The 8,717-nt window shown below is 54.9% G+C and overlaps 1 protein-coding gene across 1 annotated transcript in view; it reads left to right on the top strand.

The window, feature by feature from the left end:
- Positions 1-131: 131 nt before the first annotated feature.
- The window catches only part of NLGN2 (neuroligin 2), an 11,145-nt gene continuing 2,559 nt past the window's right edge, over positions 132-8,717 (top strand). The window contains exons 1-7 of the mRNA XM_014549890.1: positions 132-270; positions 3,795-3,845; positions 5,921-6,070; positions 6,242-6,427; positions 6,548-6,740; positions 7,088-7,684; positions 8,479-8,717. The exon at positions 8,479-8,717 is cut by the window's right edge and continues 2,559 nt beyond it. Of these exons, the coding sequence (XP_014405376.1) occupies positions 165-270; positions 3,795-3,845; positions 5,921-6,070; positions 6,242-6,427; positions 6,548-6,740; positions 7,088-7,684; positions 8,479-8,717 (1,522 nt within the window). The 5' untranslated portion in view covers positions 132-164. The remainder of the gene's footprint in view (positions 271-3,794; positions 3,846-5,920; positions 6,071-6,241; positions 6,428-6,547; positions 6,741-7,087; positions 7,685-8,478) is intronic.

Genomic DNA, 8,717 nt, shown 5'->3' on the forward strand with positions numbered 1-8,717 from the left:
GGCCCTGGCCTGGGCCTCAGCAGCCTCGGGGAGGAGCGCTTCCCAGTGGTGAACACGGCCTACGGGCGAGTGCGTGGTGTGCGACGTGAGCTCAACAACGAGATCCTGGGCCCAGTGGTGCAGTTCCCTGCCCGCAGAACCTGCACGGGGCGCTGCCCGCGATCATGCTGCCTGTGTGGTTCACGGACAACTTGGAGGCAGCCGCCACCTACGTGCAGAACCAGAGCGAGGACTGCCTGTACCTCAACCTCTACGTGCCCACTGAGGACGGTAAGGGCGCGGGCACCAGGCCGGGCATCCCGTGGACACAGCCCCCAAACACACATGCAGAACCTCCGGCGCTGGCACAGTCCGGGATGGGAGCTGGGCTTTGTGGAGACAGTGAGCAGACAGCATATCCCTGCCGGCTCTGCATGCCCTCCCGGGTGGGTTGGGTGCCGGCTGAGCAGTCCCAGAATGACTGACTCCCATATAGACAGCCACCCAGGAGTTCATTGTGCCCATAGAGAGCCAGTGGTAGAGTCAGCAGGCACTAGGCTGGACTGACCCTCCCCGACCCCATAGAGGAAGCACCCATCACCCTGCCTAGGCAGCCATTCCAGCTCTGCCCCCCCCCCCCAGGCCTGGACTTGTCCCTGGCTTGTCCACTTTAGCAACATCTATCCCTCAAGGACAGCATAGACTCCTCCTCTCCCCCAGACCTGTACTGCAGACTTCCACCTGTCACATCATGTCCAGAGCCCCTGGCCTAAGCTGAGTGCCTCTTCTCCAGGATGCTATGTCCTCTGACTCCCAGACCATCCTGAAGGATCAGGGAAACTCCTGGCCAAGGGCCTCTCCACTCACAGCACAGCCCACCCCTCCCCTCAGAACAGCTTCCCTGCTCTTCAACTGGCTGTCTTGTCAATAAGCTCTCAGTTCATTACAGCTCTGCTCATAGTCTCCGCCTGCCCACCTGCAGCACACTAAGATTAATCAGAGGATCTTTCAGGGTAACTTCCAGCTGTCTACAACAAAGGCAGTCAGCAGAACTCCAGCCACCTCAACAGACCGTCCTCACAGCCCATGCGACCCTTCTAACACCCATGTCACTACTCCAAAATACCCCACCCCTCAACAGAGACCATCCACTCCTGCCACACCCCCACAGGCATTTTCCAACAACTTGACACATAGGTCTGGTACCAGGAACCCCTCTATGTACACCCTAAATACCCAACACCCCCACATCATGTACTCAAGTCCCTCAACGGATCAGGGATCTCAACTACTCAACATTCAGATTGTGTACCCAACCAACCTACACACTGACCACATATATCGGGTGGGGAACGTCCGGCCCGTGAAATCATTTGGTCTGGCCCTGCCAAAGCATTAGGGGTGAGTTAATGAAATGTTTGACCAAATATAGTAGGCTCATGTTTAAGTTAATAATTTTGCATGGCCTGTGAATGATGTGATAAATATCCACAAGGCCCTTGGCAGAAAAAAGGTTCCCCACCCCTGAATATGTGTTCCAACACCCTACAAACTATAATTCCCCACACCTTCACCCAGCACACACCCCAACACTTCTCTAAAATTGTGTGTCCCATCACCCACACCTGTGGTTCCCAATATCCCTGGACATAGATCATGTGTCTAGTAACACCCAGACATAGATCTTTATCCCAATAACACTGTACCTGGACCATGTGCTCCACCAGGCCATTCAGACCACAGTCCCTGTACCCAAAGTCCTCTCATGCCAACCTCAGAACCCCTCATGTACCTCAACCAACACATGTCCTTTCCAATAACTTTATGGACCGTCTACCCTATATTGCTCATACCAACCATGTACCCTAACGCCCTAACTACCCATATACAGCATGCCTCATAGTAACCCATACACACAATGCATAGAAGTATCATTTACTCTAATCCAGTGGTTCTCAACCTGTGGGTCGCGACCCCTTTGGCGGTCAAACGACCCTTTCACAGGGGTCGCCTAAGACCATCCTGCATATCAGATATTTACATTACGATTCATAACAGTCGCAACATTACAGTTATGAAGTAGCAACGAAAATAATTTTATGGTTGGGTCACAACATGAGGAACTGTATTTAAAGGGCCAGAAGGTTGAGAACCACTGCTCTAATCTCATCCAGATTCCAAGCATCCTAATAGAACATTTACAGAACACCCTCTGTGTGAGAACCATCCACTCCACATTCCCCTGCCCGCCCATGGACTACTTACCCCATCCAGTATTCTCCGGTGAATTCTTCACCCCAGGGCTTCCACACAGACTGTCCATCTCAACACTCCCCATTCGTGGACTCTCCACTCCCACATCCATCCAACACTTCCCGCCAATGGACTATCTACTCTGACATCTCCATGTAAATTACCCACCCTGCCCCACACCACCCATGCCCACACCTTCTGTATTTTTAACCATCACTTACTGCCAACCTGCTGGGGGCCGGACACATTCAGGTGATCTCACTGAATCTTCACACCAGCTGTGGAAGGAAGAGGTTGACTCAGGCGCACACACAGGCAACATAGACACTTCATGTTCTCACGTCCACGCATGCCTCGCTGACTTCACCCCATTCTCATCCTGTCACAGAGAACAGGCCCTGATCTTAATGGGTCCTCATGGGCCATTATTGCCAGTTGGGAGAAGCCTTCCCCAGGCTGGCCTGGGCCCTGCTGACCCATCCCTCCCTCTGTGGTTGAGGTGAAACCAGTCAGCCTGGAGGAGCCCCCTCAGGCCCCTGGGTTCCAAATCTCCCCTGAAAGAAGCCTGGAGCCAAACTCGGCCTCGTCCGGGTCCTCTCCTTGACAGTGGCCACACTTTGGGCCTCCGAGCACTTCCTGGCACCTTATGAGTCCGGCTGGGCCAGGGCGCTGTGTTTCCTAGTCCCTGTTTGTGGACTGAACCCCTGCACTGGGGGAGGGGGCTTTTTGGCATTAAAACAAGGTTTGATGAGGGGCGAGTGCCCCTGGTGGGAAGTTTACCATCTGGGGGGAGAGCAGGCCTGGGTAGGGGATGAGGTTTTGCGGGGAGGGGTACAGAGGGAAGAGGTGGAGTGGAGGGCAAGACCTGATGACCCCTTTCCCTGCTTTGCCCCACATTGGGGAGATGGGGTGAGAAGCCAGGCCTGTGAGTGCGGATGGAAGAGCAGTGCTGGGGCTGAGAGGCTGGGTAGGTGGGCAGGCGGCCTTAGCTGACCGACCCACAGCCCTCCAGGTTGGTCCAGAGGGAAGCAGAGTCCTTTCTGCTGCAGCCCCTCCTCTCCACAGCCTTGGGGAGCAGGCAGGTGCTTGGCTGGCCCTGAAGGGGGTCTGCGTGAGTGGTGGCCAGGTGGCACAGCTGGCCTTGGTCTCCCGGGCAGGCCTCCCCTCCCCTCCAACCCTGCCTCTAACACCGTTTCATTTCCAGCAACTAGCCAACACATGGACAAGCCAGATCCTTTCCAGCCAAGTCAGTATGTCTTAAGACAGGCCTCAGCCCACTTAGGCACCCCCCACCCCACCCCACCACCACCAAAACAAGCCTTTTCTTTGGGGCATGACTTTTTCCGGGGAGGGGAACAAAATTGGGTTGTAGAAACGTTTTTCTCTTTTCTTGGTTTCTTTTTCTTGCAAACAAATTTTGCTTTTTTTGGCTTATTTTTTCTGCCCCCCCATCCTCCCCTTTTCTGCGTTCTGTCCTCCCTTCCCCATCCACAACCTCCCCCGACCCCCATCTTTCCCCACAAAATTGTCCTTTTTTCTCTGTTTTGTGTTCCCGGTCTTAGGTCCGCTCACAAAAAAACGTGACGAGGCGACGCTCAATCCGCCAGACACAGGTAGATTTAAAAATCCCGCTGCTGCATGTGGTTGCTGATAAGAGGACGTTCACTTTCACGGCCCTGCCCCTAACTAAATGCCCCCACAGCCCTCAAGGCCCTCAGTTGTTCTCCCAACTAAAAACGAAAAAGAAAAGAAAAGAAAAATTTATAATAATTGGAAAAAAGAATTATGAAAACTTCAAACGAAATTTGAACAATGTTGGACCCACTAGAAAACCTGCAAGAAAAGCTAAACCTGGTGAAAACAAAATGAAAAAAGAAATTGGAATGTCAGAAAAAAATAAAACACCAAAGAATTGGATAAAATGCTTAGAGTTTGACAGAAATTTGGACTGTTTTGAAACTTGTGAAATGTAACATTTGAAAAAAAACAATTTAAATTTGAAGCAAAACATTTTAAAAAAAATTTAAGATGGCAAATTGATGACACAATTGAAACATCAGAAACCTGCTACAATTTCCAAAAGCCTATCAGATGCAGGAAATGCAAACATTTGAAGCAAATTAAAGAATTTGGAAATTTTTGAAAACAGGGCCCAATATCTTGAAGTTTCACCACAAAATTTTGAAAAAAAAAAATGCAAAGAACTTTTTTCTTTTTTTCTTTTTTTCCAAAAAACGGATCTTTTTTTTTTTTTTTTCTTCTTGTTGAATCTGCCCCAAGAGCTTCTTGCTTTTTGGTTGTTGTTTTTTTCTTTCTTGATCCCGTTTTTTGTTGTGGGTTTTGAATTCTTGTTGCCCCAGCCCCCCTTCTTGCTCCTTCCCTGTCTGACTCCCCTCCCCCCACTCGGGAGTGGAGGTGCTGGGTGGGGAGGAGTGGGGAGAGCTAAGGACATTTAGGACAGGACTTGGACTCCAGCTTGAACTACTGGAAGGCCACTGGAGGTTCAGGAACAAAGGGAAATTTGGGGAGGACACACAGGGGGCACTGCCCACCCAGGAGCTCCTGGCCAAAGTCAGGCAGAGGGAGGTGGCAGAGAAGGTCCTAAGAGATAGGAGGCGGGAAGCTGTAAGGGGTGGAGGGAAGTATCTTAATGACCTGTTGACCCTCTGGCTAGAAGAAAGTTCCTAGCGGGATGCAGGAGGCTGGCAGGGCCATGGGGACCCACTGTGGAGGCCGGGCCTGGCCCTTGTTTGCCGAGTGCCTAGCTTAGTGAGAGACTGCAGGTGTCAAGAAAGGAAGGTCTGTGGGCCAGGGGTCACCCAGCCCTGGTGCGGTAATGAATCATGGAGAGGCTGCAGGGGAGGGTACTTCCTATGTCTGTAGCCTTGGGGACTGTGGCAGGTCCTCTCAGACTCCCACTCCTCAGTCCAGTCTGGAGTGCCCCAAAGTCTACTACCTGTAGCAGTGATTATGGGATCCTCTGGGGACATGACAAGAGAAAGGTCTGGTGCAGAACCCAGGGCTCAGGCCAGTTTGCAGGGGGTTCCGATTCTAGAGAGCGGCACCCTGGCTTCATTAAGCAGGCTCTTTCCCACCCTGCCTCCTTCTGCCGTAGTAATTAGGCTGGGGGTTGCCATGGTGACTGGGGAGGTGACCTAGAAAGGAATTAGGGCGGGGAGGAGACCAAGCCCCCAGGGACCCTAGGGCCTGGCACCCCCTCATGGACAGACTAGGCTACCATGTGGAGCTGAGGCCCAAGGCCTAAGTCTGAGAAAAGGCCAGGATCCTCCCAGCATCTTTAGCTCCAGCGCCAGCCTTAGGAGCACACTCCCCAGGAGCAGGAAGGAGATTTGCTGTGTGTGTGGCGGGGGAGGGGGTCCCCTGGATCCAGATGCCCTGAGGAGGGCCACACCCACCCCTGCCTCTGTTAGGGTTCCTGGAAGGTCTGCCGGCATTGGAAGAAGTGCTGTGGAGCAGACTGGCAGGAGGTGGGGAGGGACCTGCTGCCAGAGCTAGCTGGGGAGGGAGGGAGGGGAATCCGGTCTTGCCCCCCAGGGATGGGAATGGCATGTCCCCTGAGCTCTGGGCTGGTCTTCAGCAGGCCTGGGAGCTGGGAGGAGCTGCTTCTGGTCTCACTGTGTCCTTGTCCCCCACTCCCGGCCCACCTGCCCACCCCCTCCCCACGCAGATATCCGGGACTCTGGGAAGAAGCCTGTGATGCTGTTTCTGCACAGTGGCTCCTACATGGAGGGCACCGGGAACATGTTCGATGGCTCTGTCCTGGCCGCCTATGGCAACGTCATTGTAGCCACGCTCAACTACCGGCTTGGGGTGCTCGGTGAGGGAGGGCAGCCAAACCTAGGGAGTCTGGGAGGGGGGCCTGGTGGGTGGGGTCCTTTAGACCCAGCAGCAGCAACAAAATGGCTTCTGGGATGAACTGAGCTGCCCAGATAAGGGGCAGGGACACTGTAACACCCCCAGGTAGCTCCCTTTCTGCCTTTACCTCCAGGTTTCCTCAGCACTGGGGACCAGGCTGCGAAAGGCAACTATGGACTCCTGGACCAGATCCAGGCCCTGCGCTGGCTCAGTGAAAACATCGCCCACTTCGGGGGTGACCCTGAGCGCATCACCATCTTTGGGTCTGGGGCAGGCGCATCCTGTGTCAACCTTCTGATCCTCTCCCACCATTCGGAAGGTACCGGCAACCTCATCAGCCTGCCCAGTCCCGTCCCCTTTCCCGTACCCCTGAACCTGCCAGGTCCCCCTTCTCTCTTGGGCTGACCCTGCCCAGCCTGAAGCTTGCCTGTCCCCCCAGGGTTATTCCAGAAGGCCATCGCCCAGAGTGGCACTGCCATTTCCAGCTGGTCTGTCAACTATCAGCCGCTCAAATATACGCGGCTCCTGGCGGCCAAGGTGGGCTGTGACCGGGAGGACAGTGCTGAAGCTGTGGAGTGTCTGCGCCGGAAGCCTTCCCGGGAGCTGGTGGACCAGGACGTGCAGCCCGCCCGGTATGGGTATTGGTACGGGGGTGGGAGAGGGCCAGGGCCAGGTCTGCGCTCACCTTGCTGGTTCCAGGGAGGTTGAGGGTGAGAGGTGTCTGCAGGCATTTTACTTGGCAAAGGAGAGGTGGGCTTCAGGCTCCTCTGATGGCCCTGTCTTCTACTCTCGGGAGCCTTCCCCAAGTATGCACAGGGTGCCCGAAAGTGCTTCAGAGAAGACCTCCCAACAGGCCAAGTGCCCTTGAGGGTTCCTAGATGTTAACTAAGGAGCAGTGTCTTCAGGGCAGAGGCTCAGCAAGCTCTGAGCCCAGTGGAGGCCAGTGAGCTGGTGATGAGACCCTACCCCTTCTCCCCAGCTACCATATCGCCTTCGGGCCTGTGGTGGACGGCGACGTCGTCCCCGATGACCCCGAGATCCTCATGCAGCAGGGAGAATTCCTAAATTACGACATGCTCATCGGTGTCAACCAAGGAGAGGGCCTCAAGTTCGTGGAGGACTCAGCAGAGAGCGAGGACGGCGTGTCCGCCAGCGCCTTTGACTTCACAGTCTCCAACTTTGTGGACAACCTGTATGGCTACCAGGAGGGCAAGGATGTGCTGCGGGAGACCATCAAGTTTATGTACACAGACTGGGCCGACCGGGACAACGGTGAGATGCGGCGCAAGACCCTGCTGGCACTCTTTACTGATCACCAGTGGGTGGCGCCAGCCGTGGCCACCGCCAAGCTGCATGCCGAGTACCAGTCCCCTGTCTACTTTTACACCTTCTACCACCACTGCCAGGCTGAGGGCCGGCCCGAGTGGGCAGACGCAGCGCACGGGGACGAGCTCCCCTACGTCTTTGGTGTGCCCATGGTGGGTGCCACCGACCTCTTCCCCTGCAATTTCTCTAAGAATGATGTCATGCTCAGCGCCGTGGTCATGACCTACTGGACCAACTTCGCCAAGACTGGGTGAGGGCCAGAGGGGCTGGGCGGGGCTCCATGCAGGCCAAGGCGCGCACACCTCCACCCTCAGTCCTTCTCCCTCTCACTCCCTCACAAGGCCCTCTGTAATGGGCACTCTTGCCTTTTCAACTCACACACCTGCTGGACACCTGCTCTGTGCCAGGCACTGAGTTGCGTGTTGGAGACCCAGCAGTTAAACACAGAGGTCCCTGTCCGTCTGGGGTGGGCTCACTTGGTGGCTTTGGCTCCATGCCTGTCTCTTCATCCCTCCCTTGCCTGGTCACCCTCTCTCTTTCTTCTCCCAGGGCTCTGCCCTCTGACTACTCCCATCTGTGGATGAGTATGTGTGAGCGATTGTGTCTGTCTGTCTTTATTGCTGTCTCTCCATCTCTCCCCCTTGAAAGCCATTGATATCTCTCCCTTTCCCTTTGATCTGTTTGCTTCTTGTTGCTGATTTCACCCAGGCTGTCTCTCATGTGTCTTTGTCTTCCTGTTTCTACGGGTCTCTATCTCACTCAGTCTCAGCCTCCGCCTCTCCCACTGGCTGTTTCTCTGTCTCTGCTTATCTCTGTCCCTCTGTCCTCATCTCTGTCTCTACAGTCTGTCTCTTTCCCTCTTTGTTTTTCTATGTCTCTGGCAATTTCTCTCTTTGTATCCATCTCTGCCTCTGGTTTCCTCTGACTTTCCTCTGTTTCCCTGGCTCTCTGCATCTCTGTCTCCCTCCCCAGTCCTCCCCCACCGTCTCACCCTGTGGGAGCCTCACCCTCATTCCTCCTTTCCCTGCCCTCCTGTGCCCACAGCGACCCCAACCAGCCGGTGCCGCAGGACACCAAGTTCATCCACACCAAGCCCAACCGCTTCGAGGAGGTGGTGTGGAGCAAGTTCAACAGCAAGGAGAAGCAGTACCTGCACATTGGCTTGAAGCCGCGCGTGCGTGACAACTACCGTGCCAACAAGGTGGCCTTCTGGCTGGAGCTCGTGCCCCACCTGCACAACCTGCACACGGAGATCTTCACCACCACCACGCGCCTGCCTCCCT

The sequence above is a fragment of the Myotis brandtii genome, unplaced genomic scaffold, assembly GCF_000412655.1.
Source record: "Myotis brandtii unplaced genomic scaffold, ASM41265v1 scaffold573, whole genome shotgun sequence".
Classification (NCBI taxonomy): Eukaryota; Metazoa; Chordata; class Mammalia; order Chiroptera; family Vespertilionidae; genus Myotis; species Myotis brandtii.